This window comes from Kogia breviceps, chromosome 12 (assembly GCF_026419965.1).
Source record: "Kogia breviceps isolate mKogBre1 chromosome 12, mKogBre1 haplotype 1, whole genome shotgun sequence".
Classification (NCBI taxonomy): domain Eukaryota; kingdom Metazoa; phylum Chordata; class Mammalia; order Artiodactyla; family Physeteridae; genus Kogia; species Kogia breviceps.
In genome coordinates this window covers 93,852,717-93,870,082 of record NC_081321.1, presented here as the reverse complement: position 1 = coordinate 93,870,082, position 17,366 = coordinate 93,852,717, and the positions used below count along the sequence as shown (strand labels likewise).

Sequence of the window (17,366 nt, the reverse complement as noted above, 5' to 3'; positions counted from 1 at the left end):
TCGGGCCAGTCAACTCAAGCCCTCAGCCCTCTCTCTGCATGAGGAAAAGGCTAGTACTATGGCTCGCCCCTCAGCAACCGCTTGCTTCATCACCTCCTATTTCATTCACACTCGCACCGCATTTAGCACCAGTTTTCAACAAAGGTGACATCCCTGAGCGGCACTGGTAAACGCATCCCTGGAACCTACCACATACCGTCAGGGCTCAGGGCCTCTGTCCGTGCCCTCTGGGGCCTGTCTGCACACGTCCAAATCTTAAGAGGCCCTCATGGCACAGCCCTCACACCGTCTTTACTATGGTCCATCCCGTGACCCCAATCAGACCTGCGCTCCCCCTGCACCATGGCACATTCCTGTGAACTTATTCTGTGCTGGGGAGGCCGATAAGCCAGAACAGTGGGCCTGACTGAATTAAAGATGCCACACGTTAGCTGCGTTACAAAAGGGTCAGCATTTGCCATTTGAGGTGACTGCATTAACAACTTTATTCTTCATCAACAACAAAAGGGCTGGTGTTTTGTTCCAAACACATAGTTGGTGGGGCTAAGACCATATGGGACCTTTGTAGCCCCAGCTAACGACAATAAAATGCTGGAGTCAGCCCCCTGGCTAGCAGGTGCGGGCCTGGTGACCACAGAGATCAGAATGACCTGAGTGTTTGAAGGCAGAGGCCAGGGTGGAGGCCACAGCCTCAAAATGTAAAGGAAGTGGTTATGCTCACAGCGGCAGGAGAGTTCCAACAAAATGTGGTTCTGCCTGTTCCAAGGTCCCCCGTGGCCAAGTCCTGTGGAAATACAAATTCCACAGCACCTACCGTGGGGACAGAGAGCACAGGGTGCTGCTCAACGCTAGAACTCCTATTACAACGGCACCCCTGGGCAACGGCCCCTGTAAGCAGAACCAGAGTCAAAATGCAAGAGGGAAACAGCCAGCAGACAACGGAACTAGGACAGACTGAAGGACACGCTGGAGTGGGTGGCTGGAATGACTGGGGGCTGGGGGCACTGCTCTCCTGAGCTCCAGCGTCCTTAACCAGAAAAACGTAACTACCGCCACCTCCCTCATAGACGGTAGCTGCGAACATCAAAGACCACGAAGCGAGGGAAATGCCGGGCACAGTCCCAGCTACACAGCAGAGACGTGTCCACGCCACATTTCTCCTTTTGAGCCTGTTGCCCAGCTTGCGGCCTCTGCTATGGACGTGGGAGCCGGCGTGGGCGGGAAGCGGTGTGAGGCCCATTATTCACCGGGTACCGCCCACATGCCGGGCACATCGGGGCCTCCCACACATTCTCTCGCTGAATCCTCGCAACAAGCTGATATAGGCATTTACCTCTTGCTGTGGATGAGGAAACTGAGGTTCAGAGGATGGCAACTTGTCCTGTGTCACAGCTGGCGGAGGAGTCTGGGTTTTGAAGCCATGCCTGCCTGACCGGAGAAGCTGGGCCCCTCCCGGCCCGGCCCGCAGCCGGGGGCTCTAGGGCAGGCAGAGCAACGGAGTTCCCCGTGGCCGCACCTCCACCTGGAGGGGCTGGGCAGGGAACAGGACACCGTCAACTTGGAACAAACTTTTATTTTGTGTGCTGGTTTGGTCGGTCCATGGCCACAGGTCAGTGGTAACTAGAAACAGTTAGGAGGGGAGGAGAGGGGAGCAGCAGTCCGGAAGCAGGAGGAGCGGCGAAGGGTTGGGGATGGAAGGGAGGCGAGGCTGAGGAAGGACCCAGCCAGTTGGGTGTCCCAGGCTAGAGAAAGAACATATCTCTGCCCCTCAGTCCACAGCTCTGAGCAGGCTGGTTCGGGGCCCATGCAGCCATCTCTGGCCTGGGCAACACCACCCCTACCCCTGGCAATGATTCTTCCAAAGGGCTTAGTGCTCTGAGCTGGGTCTGGAAGAATCTTTTTTACTACCTCCTACCTGCTCTCCCTGTACCCCAGTTGGAGCTTCCAAATCTGGGGCTCAGGCCCTTCACTGCTGGGCTCCTGTAGCAGCCATGCTGGGGTGATGTGGTGGGGAAGGAGGGGTTCCAGTCCCGGCCTGGCTCAGAGGAACACCTGGCACCCCCGCCAACAGGAGGTGCTGTTGACCGTGACCCTGAGCAGGCGGACCCCAGGCCCGATCATCAGTGCCCTGAGGCCCAACAAGAATCAGAGTCAAAGTCCAAGCAGGAGGTGGCCCCAGGGCGAGGTGAGAGCCCCAGCTCGGCAGACTCAGCCGAAGAGGAGTCACCCCAGCCAGCCAGGCAAACAAAGGATTGTCTCCAAGGGGAAAAAAGAGCCACAGCTGTCTTCAGGTCAGTGGCAAGGTCAGAGGGGCAAGGAGGGTCCTACAACTCAGTCACCAACACCCTCCACATGTCTACAGTTACAGCCTAAGAGCTTTTGGCATTACCTGTTTGGGGGTTTAAGGGAAACAAGAGGGAGAAAGAGAAAAGGGGAACCACCGCTCTCCACTCTGCTGAGATCCCCAAGCCACAGAAGGACGGCCCCCTGCTCTGGCAGCAGCAGATAGTACCCCTGGATGCCCCTCAGCCTGGAGGCGGCTCCGTGGCGGGGCTCCAGGCGCACTGGAGAGCGAGCGCGGGGAAGGATGGCGCGCTTTGTCTCCTGACAGCCCGGAAACGTTCTCACAGAGACACACGAACGGACGGACGGACAGGCAGCCAGCTAGCTCCCGGAGGCTGGTGGCCAGCCACGGAAGAGAAAGGAGAAAGGCTGCCAGGCCCTGACCGGCCGTACTCCTGCATCTCACACACCCACACACACACACGCACACTAGATAGATAGATAGATAGATAGATAGATAGATAGATAGATAGACAGACAGACAAACAGACAGATAGACAGATAGATAATAAAAAGAATAAAAACTAAGGGCCCAGATGTACAAAAAAGGTGTGAGTGAGGAAGAAGGCGGGGAAGAGGGTCGGAGATGGTCAGTCCTCCGGAAGTCTGGCCACCTTCCTCAGCTTATAAATTACAACCCCCCTGGAAAACGGGGGTGGGGGGAATGACGAGGCTCCGGGTGCGGCCTGGGGGAGGGCGAGTGGTGGTCAGAGTTGCTCTGGCCCATCTGGTGGAGTGGTGGCCAGAGAACGAGGATCCCTTGGGTGGTGGAGGCGGGCTGGGGGAGATTCAGCAGCCGCTGGCGGGAGTCATGCAGGCCCCCTGGGACTTCACCTTGTGCCGCTGGCCCCCCCGTCGCCGGCCCCCGCTGCCGGGCTTGGGCTGAAAGAGAGAAGAAGGAGCTTGAGAAGCAGTGGCCCACCAGGAGCAGGGCAGGACAGGGCAGCAGAGGGGCAGCGGGCAGCGGGGGCAGGAGATGAGCGAGCAGCCATCTGCTACGTCCTCCGCCAGATGGAGCCGGCGCCCACCCTGCCTTCCTCGCAGGTGGTGAGTCACAGGTGATCACGGTGTGAGAGGAGCCGTTCAGAGAAGCACAGAGAGAGCAGGAACTAACATGTGCCACTGCTGACAGGTGGGAAGAAAAAAGAAATGAAGGAGTCAGAGGAAAGACTCGATGGGAGGGAGAGCAGAAAGGACAGGTCCAGGCAGAAGCTTCCTTCTCCAAAGGGGAGTCGGACGAAGAGGCGCTGGAAAGGGGCGATGTGAGCGCCACCAGGAGAGGACTCCAGGGGACAACGCTGGCAGGAGGTGCCAAGTGACAGCCACACTGACAGAGCCCAAGACCACCTACCCCTCAGGAAGTGTCACGTCGGGGAAGGGGCCAGGAGGACCCTCTAAGGCAGCGTCTTTCAGACGTTTGGGCTGCAGGACGCACATACATCACTTGCACTCTCACACACACGATGCTCACTCTTACTATGACAGGGAAACGCTGACATTTTTCTATTCTCTTTCATGAAAACTAAATGCTGGTCAGGACCCATTAAGTTCATTTCATGTATGCCACATCTCAGTTTGAAAAACACCGCCTTGAGAGACAAAAAGCTCACACTTAGATAGCACTTAGGGACCTGGAGTTGTGGGAGACACCCATCTAGGAACTCAGAGACGTGGCAGACCGGTGAAGGCCGCCGGCTGGCTCTCCTATGAGTCACCTCCACGGCCACACCCCCGCCCCCGCCCCGCCCGAGGCCGTCAGGGGCCCAGGACCAGCCTGGGAAGCACACTCACCTGTGGCTGGAGACTGCCGGGTGCAGCTGGCTGCGCAGCCGCTAGAGAGCAAGCTTCATCTCCAGTTGGGGGTGCCCCTACTGCTGGCCCTCCAGAGGGACCTCCCTCTTCTCGTTTGGGCAGGGGACCCTTTTTCGTCGATTGCATTTTAATCTGCTGGGGCTTGGAGTTCATTGGGGAATTGTTGGTGGTCTGGAGGAGCTGCAGGAGCCAAGGGGGTGGGGGATGAGACAGAGCTGCAGGCAGTGACCTGGGCTCAGCAGCCCCCGCCCCGCCCCTGAGGTCTCAGGGACCTCTCACTCCGTGGCCTGGCTGGGCCTGGGTGAGGTGGGTGGCAGGAGGGCAATGACAGGGAAGTGGGGTGGAGAGACGTCCTCTCCACTCAGCGTACCAGGGCTGCCCCAGCCAGGGCTGATGTCTCAGCTGCCTCAGCCCAGCCCAGAAGGGTTCTAGCCTGTTCCCTGCCCCAGCTGCTCTTTCCACAGACAATCTGTGAACCTACTCAGCCATCTCCCACTCAGCCCAGCTCCCAGGCTGGGGTTCAGCCTGCCCAGGGCATCAACTCTATCTCTTGCTGCCCCTATAACAAGAGCCTGGGGTAATTTTGAATTTGGGGCCTCCCAGAGAGATCAAGTGACTGTCTCAGGAGCTGGAAACATTTGGAGTGTGGCCATCAAAAATCTTAAGAGCTACCATCCAGGAAGGACTGACTCAGAGCCTTCCCTTATGGCCCAAGTTCAATCTCAAAGAAAGCAGCGAACAGGCCCAGCTGCATCCCCAAGGGCATTACAGCATGTGCGGGCAGCTTCTGCCAAACCCTCGGCCAGTCCGAGGCGAGGGGGCCTTCGGGGATGATCCTCCCCACTCCTCAACACACTCTGCAGTCTTAGGGTGACGCGGATGGGCCTAAGGAAGGCCATTCTGGAGGAAAAGCAAGCCTGAGGCTGATTCCAAGATCTCAGACAGGATGTAGGGAGCAGGGGTCAAACCACTCTATCAAGTGCCGCTACTCAAGACCATGGATGAAGTCTGCAGAGGGCGTAAGGTGGGCTCCAGGACACACAGAGCTCAAGCCCATGCCCCACTGCTATCCAGCACTCACTCCAACTGTACCCACTGCTCTAAGGGCACGGCCCCAGCCAGACCATCGGAGCCTGTGCCCAGCATCTCAGAGGCCAACACTGGCTGGGCCCAGACACTCTCCCACCACGGACTGCCATACCTCAACTCCACCTTCTCTCCTCCATGGTCACTACCAAAGCTCAGAAAGACAGGAGGTCTAGGGAAACCTCTGAGGAGAGCAGAGAAGATGGCACTAAGGCAATACCTCGGCGCTGTTCCAGTTCTCCCAAGGTAGGGACTGGTGCCTCTGCCCCTGGTAGCCAGTAAGACTTCACAGGGCTTCTTGAGAAGAGCGTGCCGTGCTCACAGCCTAGAACTAGAGCAGCCCCACGTACTTCTTGTAGGCAGCCAAGTTGGTGTGCCCGGCCGTACCTTAGTGATGGTGCCTACGGCCTTGGTGCGGCCTTCCCGGAACACCAGCCGCTGGTCTATGTGCAGGTACTCGGGGGTCTTGATAAAGCGGAAGTGCACGGCGGCCTTGTCCCCGGTGCGCAGGCAGTCCTTGTCCATGCTCAGGATGGTGGCTGTCTGCCTGATGCTCCCACAGTGCACTGCCAAGGGAGCCGGGAAGTCAGGAGAGGCCTGCGGCACGCAGTGGCCTCGGGGCAGGGGAGGCAGTGGGTGAAAGCATGAAACAAGCTCGCGCTGCGGCAGGCTGAAGACCTCAGAGGGCAGAGTGGGGCTAAGCGACTGGAGGCCCCTTCTTGGATTGATCCTGCCTCACGTTCTCCCACGTTTCCCTCCAGTTAGACCCTGCTTGTCCCTGGACCCACTTGTACCGAGGTCCTGAACACAGGGCACTCTGTTTGCGTGCGTGCCTTCTCTGGACTGTGGGCTTCTTGATGGCAGGGCCCTTGCCCATCTTGTCTTTGTCCCCAGCACCTTGGCAACACCAAGCACTTGGTAGATGTCTGCTGAAGGACTGAGTGTGAGGTCCTTGAGGGCAGGTCTGGGTCTCCAGAGCCCAGCACCGAACTGGTACTTGGTTAGTGTTTGCAAGAATGAATAAACCACAAGCCGCAGCTCGTGGGCGGAACAGAGGGGATGGCGTCACTGAACAGGGCAACAACCTGACTCTTGGCTGCAGCTGAAACGTTGGGGTTTGGATTGCTGGAGCACACTGTAGGGGGAGCTAGCGCAGGGGGCTTCAGGCTGGCAGTGCCTTTAGACACCTACCCATGGCCTGGTACCGCGGGCTGATTGTGGTGGGGTGGTGAAGGACGAGGATCTCGGCCTCGAACTCCCAGGATGCTTGGGGATTCAAGCGTGGAGAAACCATCACCATGCCCTTCCGGATGGACGAGCGCTTGATCTGAATGAGAGAGAATCCCAAACCTCAGGGACAATAACGCCTTCTGGCTTCACCCCCTGGTCACAGAGGACCAGGACTCCTTCTGGGAACTGCTACCACCCCAACCTGGCCGTGACCTCTCACTGCACTGGACCACAGGCCTTCTTTAGCGCTACACGGGAAGCCTCAACACTGCTACCGGGGGATCAGGAAAGACTTCATACAGCAAGTGGCATTTTAGCCAGGACTTGCAAGACGGGTCGAAATTAAGTGGGTGGCGAGAGGGCAAAGGCAGGCAAGCACTCAAGTAGGAGAAACAGGGCGAGCATGATCTGGCTGTTGGGAAGTATATAGAAAACCGGGTTTTGCTGGTTAATTTGGCTGGTGCAAATGACCCAGGAGCTAGCGCTGACCCCAATCCCCAGGGGACTGAAAGCTGAATGGCAAGAGGATCTGGCATGGACTCAACAGCCCCGTGTAGAAGGACCCCAGCCAAGAAGGAAGAGCAGGAAGGCTCCCAGCTGACCTCACCGAGGTCAGGGTACCAGGTGGAGGAACAGAGCTCAGGAGGCCAGCAGGCCTAGGGTTCAAGTCCTGGTGTTCTCCCCGAATGCTGGGCAAGTCACCCAGGCTCTCCTGAGCCTCAGTTTCCTCATCTGTAAAAGCGAGGTCAGTAATCCCTGCCTTGCAGAGTGGCTGTGAGGACTGGAGATGACCCAGAGCCTAGCATAACACGGCGCCCGAGGAGAGTTCTTGGTTTTGTCGACACTCACCTTCTTCAGTGCGAAGGAGGCCGTCTGGCCCCCCCGCACCTCCTTGACAGGCATGCGCTTGCGATGGATCGATTTGACAGCAATGGACAGGAAGTTACCCAAGGGGTCTGGGCCCAGCAGCAGCGTGTCATTCAGCTTGATCAGGCCCCTCAGCGTTGTCCCCGACACCACCGTTCCCACACCCTGCAGACAAGACCCCGGTCCAGTAAGTCCACTGGCGCTACGGACTCGCCCCGGCACCCCGGCAGGAAGCGCCAGTCAACCTCCCACCTTTTTCAGTCCACCAGAACCCACTCACCGGGACAGAGTAGGTGTCGTCAATCTGAAACTCGGCAGGCTCTTCCTCCCGGTAACTGGTACGAGGGGACAGCAGGTTGAGGAACATCTTCAGCAGATCTAGGTTCTCGCCTGTAACGTTGGAGATCTGGAATATCGGGCACATCCTAAGGTGGGGCGTGTGTGGAGAGAGAGGAAGAAAGGTGCTCAGGTGGCGAACTCCTGCCCGACAGGGGACAAGCAGCAGGGCTCCTGGAATGGCGGCGGCTGCTGCTAAGGGTACCACCACCCCTTCACTGGCCTCTCAGGCCCTCTGCCCAGCCCACCTACTTCTGTCCAGACCTGCTCTGCGGCCTCCTCCTCCTATTTAGTTTTGTCTCTGAAACCTGTCCCCTCCTCTCTGTCTCGGTACCGCTACCCTATTTCGAGCGATCATGACTGCCTCTTCTTCCTAAAGCACACACATCCTTAAAACCTTAACCAACTTTCCACCGCAGAAAAGACAGCCGGAATTCGTCCTTCCAACATCTCTCCCAGTTTATTTCTCTCAAATCCCTATATTCCAGCCAGACCAGAGAACACGCCCTCCCTTCTCCTAAGACCTTGGTACCTTTTTGTTCCCATGTACTTGTTCACTCTGATCCTCCTGCCTGAATTCCTTCCCTCTTACCCAACTACCACATCCTCTCGTCCTTCAGAGCCCATTTCCAGCGCCGCCTCTTCCAGGGAATCCTTCCCAGATGGGCACTCTCCATTCCCTCTGAGTTTTCAAAGAAATTTTTTTTTTTTTGTAAATGTTACTGAAGTATAGTTGATTTACAATGTTGTGTTAATTTCTGCTATACAGCAAAGTGACTCAGTTATACACATATATTCTTTTTCATATTCTTTTCCATTATAGTTTGTCACAGGATATGTATTTTTTTTTAAATTTATTTATTTTTGGCTGCATTGGGTCTTCATTGCTGTGCGTGGCCTTTCTCAGGTTGCAGAGAGCAGGGGCTACTCTTCATTGCGGTGCACGGGCTTCTCATTGCGGTGGCTTCTCGTTGCAGAGCATGCTCTAGAGTGCAGGCTCAGTACTTGTGGCACATGGGCTCAGTAGTTGTGGCTCACGAGCTCTAGAGAGCAGGCTCTGTAGTTGTGGCACACGGGCTAAGTTGCTCCGCAGCATGTGGGATCTTCCTGGACCAGGGCTCGAACCCGTGTCCCCTGCATTGGCAGGTGGATTCTTACTTAACCACTGTGCCACCAGGGAAGCCCTGTCACAGGATATTGAATATAGTGCCCTATGCTATACAATAGGACCTTGTTGTTTATCCATCCTATATATAGTAATTTGCCTCTGCTAATCCCAAACTCCCACTCCTTCCCTTCCCTACTCCCCCTCTGCAACCACAGTCTGTTCTCTATGTCCGTGAGCCTGTTTATGCTTCAGAGATACGTTGATTTGTACTGTATTTTAAATTTCACATATAAGTGATATCATTTGGTATTTGTCTTTCTTTCTGACTTACTTCACTTAGTATGATAATCTCTAGGTCCATCCATGTTCCTGCAAATGGCATTTTGTTCTTTTTTATGGCTGAGTAATATTCCGTTGTATATATATACCATATCTTATTTATCCATTCATCTGTTGACAGACATTTAGGTTGTTTCCATGTGTCGGCTACTGTAAATAGTGCTATGAATATAGGGGTGCATGTATCTTTTTGAATTATAGTTTTGTCTGGGTATATGCCCAGGAGTGGGATTACTGGATCATATGGCAACTCTATTTTTAGTTTGTTTGATTTTTTAAATTAATTTTTTGGCTGCACTGGGTCTTTGTTGCTGTGCACAGGCTTTCTCTAGTTGCGGTGAGCAGGGGCTACTCTTCGTTGCAATGCGTGGGCTTCTCCTTGAGGTGGCTTCTCTTTGTTGCGGAGCACAGGCTCTAGGCATGCAGCCTTCCATAGTTGTGGCACGTGGGCTCAGTAGTTGTGGCTTGCAGGCTCTAGAGCGCAGGCTCAGTAGTTGTGGTGCACAGGCTTAGCTGCTCCGCAGCCTGTGGGATCTTCCAGGAACAGGAGCTCGAACCCGTGTCCCCTGCATTGGCAGGCAGATTCTTAACCACTGCACCACCAGAGAAGTCCCTACTTTTAGTTTTTTGAGGAACTGTTTTCCATAGTTGCTGTGTCAATGTACATTCCCACAGTGTAAGAGGGTTCCTTTTTCTCCACACCCTCTCCAGCATTTATTCGTAGACTTTTTAATGATGGCCATTCTGACTGGTGTGAGGTGGTACCTCACTGTGCTTTCGATTTGCATTTCTCTAATAACTAACGATGCTGAGCAACACGGCATGTGCCTATTGGCCATCTGTATGTCTTGGGAGAACTTTCTGTGTCTCTGTTACACGTGACTACATCTGATTTTCTGTCTGTTATCTGAATGGCTTCTATATCTCCTATTCACGATTAATCAAACTTCTCAAGGTCAGGAATTATGTATTTCCCACAGCTCCTAGAGTAGGGACTGCACAGAACAGGCACTCAACACAATGAATGAATTGAAATGGGGTCGACTGAAACGTACCCCCTCTGCCGGCCAACTGCTGGAACTGAAGACAGCGTCAGGGCAGAGAGACAGGCCAAAATGTCAGGCTGCTCCGGGTCCTGTACTTAAGCAGCCCCAAGACTCTGGGAGAAGGAGCAGTGTTAACAAAATTTACTATTATCAAGAGATTATCTCTGACCAAGGAGCCGACCACCTTGAGGACAAGGACTATGCCCAAGTCAAGTCTGACTCCTCAATGCCTAGATGAAAAGCCCAGCACAGAACAAACACCCAATAAATATTTATGGAATCAGGGAATTTCCTGGTGGTCCAGTGGTTAGGACTCGGCGCTTTCACTGCTGAGGGCCCGGGTTCGATCCCTGGTCAGGGAACTAGCATCCTACAAGCTGCGCGGCACGGCCAAAAAAAAAATTTATGGAATCAAAGGACACGCTAATGAGTAAGTGCCAAAACCGATCTGTGATTAGAGAGCTTTTGATAAACAACCGTGTAAAGAAATTTAATAATAACCATTCCAAAAATGGCTGTGTATCTATCACACAGCAGCCAGGCATAGTGCTAAGTGCTTTACATACATCATTTCCAACACTTACAAGAGCCCTATGAAGAAGGTAATATTATTCCCATTTCACAGATAAGGACACTGAAATATCAGCTGGGATTCCAACCTCAGTGAGACCAGCACCTCAGAATCTGGGTCACCTGATACAGCCCCCGAGCAACAGTGCTGAGAGCAGAATTTTCTATTTCAACCAATCTCTGTGCCTGTGCAGAAGTGCATGCTCCCAGGACTTCCCTGGTGGTCCAGTGGCTAAGACTTCACGCACCCAATGCAGGGGGCCCGGGTTCAATCCCTGGTCAGGGAACTAGATCCCACATGCTGCAAATGAGAGTTCGCATGCCACCACTAAAAGACCTCGCATGCCACAATGAAGATCCCACGTGCCACAACTAAGACCCGGCGCAGCCAAACAAATAAATAAATATTTAAAAATACATAAATAAATAAAAGAAAGAAGTGAATGCTCCCTACCCATTACCTCTCAGAGCTGAAGTTGGAGGCTGTAACAATCACATCATCCTTGCTCTGCACCAGAACAGGGATCTTGCGGCAGCCAGGCGACTTCAGCAGGCGCTGTAACAGCTTCAGGGTTTCTTAAAGGGTAAAATGGAACATAATTAGGGGAACATAGCCTTCTCTTTGGCCAGGTTTCTAGGGCAAGACAGGTCCGCTCATTACTGATGCAAGCAGGAGACAAACAGATGGACAGTGTTAAACGCCACAATGCCTGGAGAAGCAAAAGGAGGATCAAAACTTTGGGTGGGTGAGTGCTTGCCAGAGTAGAAGGAGAGTACAGATGGAGACTGTCTGCTAAGGTTACAAGTCTGAAACCTGTCAGGTTTCTCCAGAGTCTCTAGAAGACCCACATCCTATAAGCAAGTGATATGGGGGTCCACCAGAAGGACAATGTTGTTCCTAGAATGCCCTGCTTCCTGGAAAAAAAGTTCATCTGACAAAAGGATCTCTAGGACATTTAGACACCTGTAGAAGCCTATGAGGCCCTCCAGAAGGATACGTCTTCACTTCTCTTCCACCATCTTTAGCAATGGGGGAGAAATGCATGAAAGCCTAGTCTTGCAACAACACTGTTTTGAAACCTTTGGTGGTAAAAGGTAATCAGACTCTCTGCCCAAATGTCTCCATGTATGTCCAGCTTAGATGGTAAAACCCAACCCCTTCTGCCTGGAACCATCTGAAAAGAGATGCCAGATTAGGGATTTCAAGGACCTGAATTTGTAACCAGAAGGAACACTGAGCAGGAGAGGACTCTAAGCTCTGCTCAGACCAAGAGGCAAACAGGTAGAAAGCAAAAGATTCTGGGTTGATGGACATTCAGGCCAAGGTCTAAGCACAGTACAAGGAAACAGAAAATTCCGGGTAGCAGATCACCAAGGAGCCACAGTGCGTAACTGCCCCAAACAGAGAGACTGCTATTGGCTGTTGGCTTCACTTACCTTGCAGGATGTTGGCAGGACACATGTCGATCTTGGTGACCACCACAAAGACAGGCACGTTGAGCGCCAATGCCAAGCCCAGGTGCTCCTTTGTCATCCCCACGATGCCAGCATTGCTGCCCACCTGCCCCGACACAGAAAGAACTGTCAGGACAAGGGAGACAGAGACTGCTGCTGGGTGGGCACAGGGGCTCAAAGAAGGCTGAGGGAAGAGAGAACTCCCATCTCTGAGGCCACAATCAGAACAGAACACAGGGGGCACAAGTCTTAGGCCAGAAACAAAATGGCTGTAGATGAAAGCTGGGCTGGGCACAGATTGCTTTAACCTCCAATTTAACAGTGTGGGCTATCAAAATCTGAGGAGACTTTGAAACAATAAAAAAGACAAACTCAGTCTGGGAAAACAAAGTCATCAAAGTGGATTCAGTTTAACATCCCTGGCCCCCAGTTACCCCATCTATAAAATGGGGGATAATAATATTCACTTTAGAGGGTCATTTAGGTTTAAATGACCAAACATATGTCAAAGGTCCAGCACACAACTAGCACGAATTAGGTATTCAAGCAATGGCAGGGACTTCCCTGGTGGCGCAGTGGTTGGGAACCTGCCTGACAATGCAGGGGACACGGGTTCGAGCCCTGGTCCAGAAAGATCCCACAGGCCGCGGAGTGGCTAGGCCCCGGTGCCACAACTACTGAGCCTGTGTTCTAGAGCCTGCGAGCCACAACTACTGAGGCCTGTGTACCTAGAGCTCGTGCTCCGCAATGAGGCCACCGCGATGAGAAGCCCGCACACCGTGACAAAGAGTACTGCCCACGTGCAGCAGTAAAGACACAGTGCAGCCAAATAAATAAATATAAATAAATTTATTTTTTAAAAAAGCAATGGCAGCTGTTACTACCGTTACCATTCCTTCCTGTAACAATAAATGTTTTAAAATATCATCATAAAGGCTGGTTAAATAAATTAGAGCACATGCACAAATGTGTGATACAAAAGAAAGAGGAAACTCTTAACTGATGTGGGGTAATCTCTAAGATATGTTTTAATGGGAAAAAGCAAGGTGGTATACAGCATGCTACCACAGAGAATGGTGATTGGATCACCGTTTGAAAAAAGCAGCTAGAAGACGTTTGGAGGAACATTGAGATAACATAAACACTTTTAGACTAGATATTGTATGATATTAGGGAACTCTTGTTCGTCTTCTTGGTTGCAATAACAGTAGGAGACTGTGTGCTAAAGTATTTTAGGAGCTGTGTGCTGAAGTATTTGGGGGTGAAGAGTCACAATGTCTATAATATAACCTACTTTCAAATGATTCAGCCAAAAAACCAACCAACCAAAAAAAACACAAAAACAAACAAAAGAAAACAAAAACCAAACACACACACAGAAAAACTCCGCATATGCATCTATCACACGTACAGATAAATATGGCAAAATGTTAATGACTGTTGACTCTGAGTGGTGGGTGTATGGTATTCGTTGTACTAGTCTTTCAACTTTTCTGAATGTCTGAAATTGGAGGGAGAGAATATACACATATATGCTGGTGTGATTACAAAATATCTCTAGAGGATACTTACTAAAACAAAATAAAATTAAAATTAAAATCGCCATGACATACTTATACAGGGCTTTATACATTCCAGAGGGACTTCCCTGGTGATCCGGTGGTAAAGTCCCCTTCCAAGGCAGGGGACGCAGGTTCGATCCCTGGTTGGGAAACTAAGATCCCACATGCCGCGGGGCAACTAAGCCCACGTGCCACAACTACTGAGCCAGTGCGCCTCAACTAGACAGCCCACGTGCTGCAAACTACAGAGCCCGTGCACTCTGGAACCCGCGCACCACGACTCGAGAGAGAAAACGCGCACGCCACAACTAGAGAGAAGCCTGCATGCTGCAATGAAGCGCCAGTGCGCTGCAGCGAAAGATCCCGCGTGCTGCAACTAAGATCCACCACAGCCAAAAATAATAAATAAATATACATTCCAGTGTTTTCAAGCAATGCTCTCATTTGATCATTACGATTCCCAGGTGAACTACCACCCCACCGGCACAGATGTCCCAAGCATGTTCCCTTTGCCTACACCGAGACACCTCCACCATTTCCCTCCTAATTCTTCCCGTTCCCTCCAACCACCTTTCCTAACCAACCCAGACCTGCTTTTGTTCTTCCCAAGCGGGATAAGAGAATGCTCTCTCTGTTGTCTCTATATTTTCAAGGTTTTTCTGTTTTTGTTTTTCTGGAAATTGATTGCCATGGAACAATAATGAAATATTTCATTGTTTTCCACAGAAATTTTTAGTATTTAGCTCATGGCCTAAAAGTCAGATAATACATAACATTTCATCTGGGGTGAAGATATGTCCGTTAACTGACCTTGATCACTGTAGCTCAGTTAGAAAAACGCTCATGCTAAACTGATTTTCTATACACTTCTTAATCTCAACCCAACAACTGCCCCAAATACACCCTATGGCTCTTCCTTCGAAACCCGTTTTTGTAGAGTGGCTTTCCGTAGCCAGTCAAGGTCAGTAAGGGCCCCTCGCAACGTTCAAAGATATGGGAGATAAAACCACACTGAGATCACAAGAACGTCGGGTAGAGAGCTGACAAGGGTGTTCATACATATGCCCTGCCTCTCTTTACTCTCCGGTCTGGGGAGAATTTGCCTGAAAACCTGTGTTTGTGGGGCAACTTGATCAAGTTTGCTCTGAACAGATGTTGGCATTTACTACACTTATTAATACAGACAGCTGGAGGAGCTGGGAAATGGGGAAGGGTTTTGAGAAGGATTTTTACCAAAGGAAAACTCGCTCGCTTGCACTCTCTGTGAAAGCTGTGAAGTTGTGACCAAGGCTGTGGGCCTCACAGACTCCTACTCTCTGGCCAGGAAGATCAAAGGGGCCCAAATGTGAGCTTCAAAACATGATCCAGCCCAGAAGCCTCTGCTCCCTTCCCTTTTCAGTTCACCTACATGACGAGCTGCTTAAAAATCTATTTCCCACTAGACTATAAGCTCTATGGGAGCTCAGGACACCCTGTTCACCGCTGTCTTCAGGCCTGGCACAGTGATAGGCATGCAGAAGCTTTTCAGCAAATAGCTGTGGGACTGGTTGACACTGGTTCCAGGCTTCAGAAGAGGCCACCTCTCAGGCCCCTCAATGGCTGTCTGCGCTCTCCTCCATTTCCTTCCCAGGTCACCCCATCTCTGAGGGTGCTGCCTGGTGTCATCTCAAAGTAGCCCAAGTCCAGGAGGAAATACTTCTGAAGGTAATAAGAAATGCCCCAGGAGAAACCCTCCCTTACCCCTCTCCGAAAAATAAGAGAGGTCTACAAATGGCACCTTGGTTTCTGCTTAGAGTATCTCCTCCTGGCCTAACCTAGGAGAAAGATCAAGGTACACTCCTTGAGAAGGCAAAACGTGTCACTCTTATCCAATTTCAAAGCCCTAAACCAAAAGGCCCTGTCTGAGAACAATTTCAAACGCTTGCATATCACCGCACCCCAGGAGCCCGGCGGAGGCCTCCCCTCGTCCGCGGCGCCGCGCTTACCATGAGCATGCAGAAGTCAGGCAAATGGCCTGTCATGCCAAACACAGTGGTCTTCAGGTACTTCTCATGGCCGGCCAAGTCGATGAAAGTAATCACCTTAGTGGATTTCTCACAGATCTTTGTCCACTCCAGGCTGCCACCATGGCTGTCCGGCTTGTTTACCACATTGCCTTCACTGTCAAAGCCCAGAATGTCGTTGCCCACGCTGCTGGTGCGACCAGATTCAATCTCATGTTTGTGGCGGAAGAGTTTCTGGCGGGCGAAGCCTCGGCCGTTGTCCAGCTCCCCGTGGGTCAGGACCCCCAGAAGCGTGCTTTTGCCGGCATCCACGTTGCCCACTACCGCTACCCTGTGTGAACACAAACCCATGCATTTGTGTGAGAGCTGGTGAGTGAGCGAGTGAGTGAACCTCAGCAGCCGGATCCATGAGGACAGGCTCACCCCCGAGCCTCTCCAGCTCTCTGCTCCTTGTCTTCACGGCTGGGCACACCAGGAACGCTCTTGGAGCCGTACCCAGGGGGTAGAGAGTGATTCAGGAGGAACTGAGTTCCCGCCACAATGACTTTCTCCCTTAACTTCCACTAGCTTTCCCAAAGCTGCCAGACAGAAGCCCTTAAGCCGAGAGAGGTACAAAATGCTCTCCTCCATTACCCTGGTTTCAAACCTCCCGGCCTGATGGAAAAGCAAATGCAGCCCCCAAAATGGCCACAGAACATACGGTTGGCGTCTCTCCCGCTCTTTCCAAATGGAAATATTTAGGGATGAGGAAGTGCAGAAACAGAGAATGGAGCTATCGCTGTCTCTGGACACTCTTTCCACGCCTTGGGAAGCGAAAGGGTGTAGCCGACACGCCCGGTGTCAAAGGCTCAATCACCGTTCTCTGTGAAGCCCTGGACCCCAGCGTCATGCTTCAGGGGAACTGGAACCGTTCTGAAGCCTCCTCACCTGACTTCCAGGAAGTCATTGTCTCCTACTCGTTTCCGGACTAGGTAATCGCGCACACGGCCCCCAGCTTCTTGACGTTCCCGGAGGAGGATGACATCGGCCTCTACCTGTCCTGCCATGCTCTTCACTGTGGCACAGGAGGCCTCCATGTCAGCTTCGCTCAGCCCGTACTCGGCCCCATCTGGTGACAAGAGCCCAGACGTCAGCCCACCGTCAGGTCTGCCAGTCAGCCACCCCTGACCACGGTCCCACCCTGGTCACTGAAGAGCATGGCTCTCTCTACCAGATACTTCCAAAATTGGGGCACAAGTAAAGTTAATAAATAATAGGTTTCCCCATTAAGCAGGGCATTCATTAATTCATTCAGCAGTAATCACTGAGACTCTCTTAGGTTTTGTGCCAGGTCTCAGGCTGACTACTGGGACTACTCAGCCTGAGGTGCCCTTAGCGAGCTCACAGCCCAGCGGGAGAGACAGGAAATTAATTAATTGCAATACAGCTTGAGTGCTTTACTACAGAACCGTACAAAGAGAATGTAAAGCATGAGCAACTAGCATTGCCTGGGGAAGGTGAGGACAGCTTTACAGGGCACTGACTCCAAGCTGCGTCTCCAAACATGAAAAACGGGCCTGCGGAGAAAGGACGAAAGACATCCTAGGCAGCAGAGCAAAGCATGGCGCAC

At 52.3% G+C, this 17,366-nt stretch overlaps 1 protein-coding gene across 4 annotated transcripts in view; it reads right to left on the bottom strand.

Annotated features, from left to right (window-relative positions):
- GTPBP1 (GTP binding protein 1) overlaps positions 1 to 17,366 on the bottom strand; it is a 28,144-nt gene that overhangs the window by 2,408 nt on the left and 8,370 nt on the right. Inside the window, exons 3-12 of one of the 4 annotated variants that reach the window (XM_067010222.1) lie at positions 16,685 to 16,865; positions 15,740 to 16,088; positions 12,175 to 12,298; positions 11,199 to 11,313; positions 7,619 to 7,763; positions 7,321 to 7,503; positions 6,433 to 6,568; positions 5,629 to 5,807; positions 4,135 to 4,335; positions 1,334 to 3,225 (exon numbers count right to left, since the gene is read on the bottom strand). In XM_067010222.1, coding sequence (XP_066866323.1) covers positions 3,133 to 3,225; positions 4,135 to 4,335; positions 5,629 to 5,807; positions 6,433 to 6,568; positions 7,321 to 7,503; positions 7,619 to 7,763; positions 11,199 to 11,313; positions 12,175 to 12,298; positions 15,740 to 16,088; positions 16,685 to 16,865 — 1,706 coding nt within the window. In that variant the 3' untranslated portion in view covers positions 1,334 to 3,132. Of the gene's footprint in view, positions 1 to 460; positions 3,226 to 4,134; positions 4,336 to 5,628; positions 5,808 to 6,432; positions 6,569 to 7,320; positions 7,504 to 7,618; positions 7,764 to 11,198; positions 11,314 to 12,174; positions 12,299 to 15,739; positions 16,089 to 16,684; positions 16,866 to 17,366 lie in introns of those variants that run through there. The other 3 variants (XM_067010223.1, XM_059081849.2, XM_067010224.1) reach the window with 3 other exon arrangements.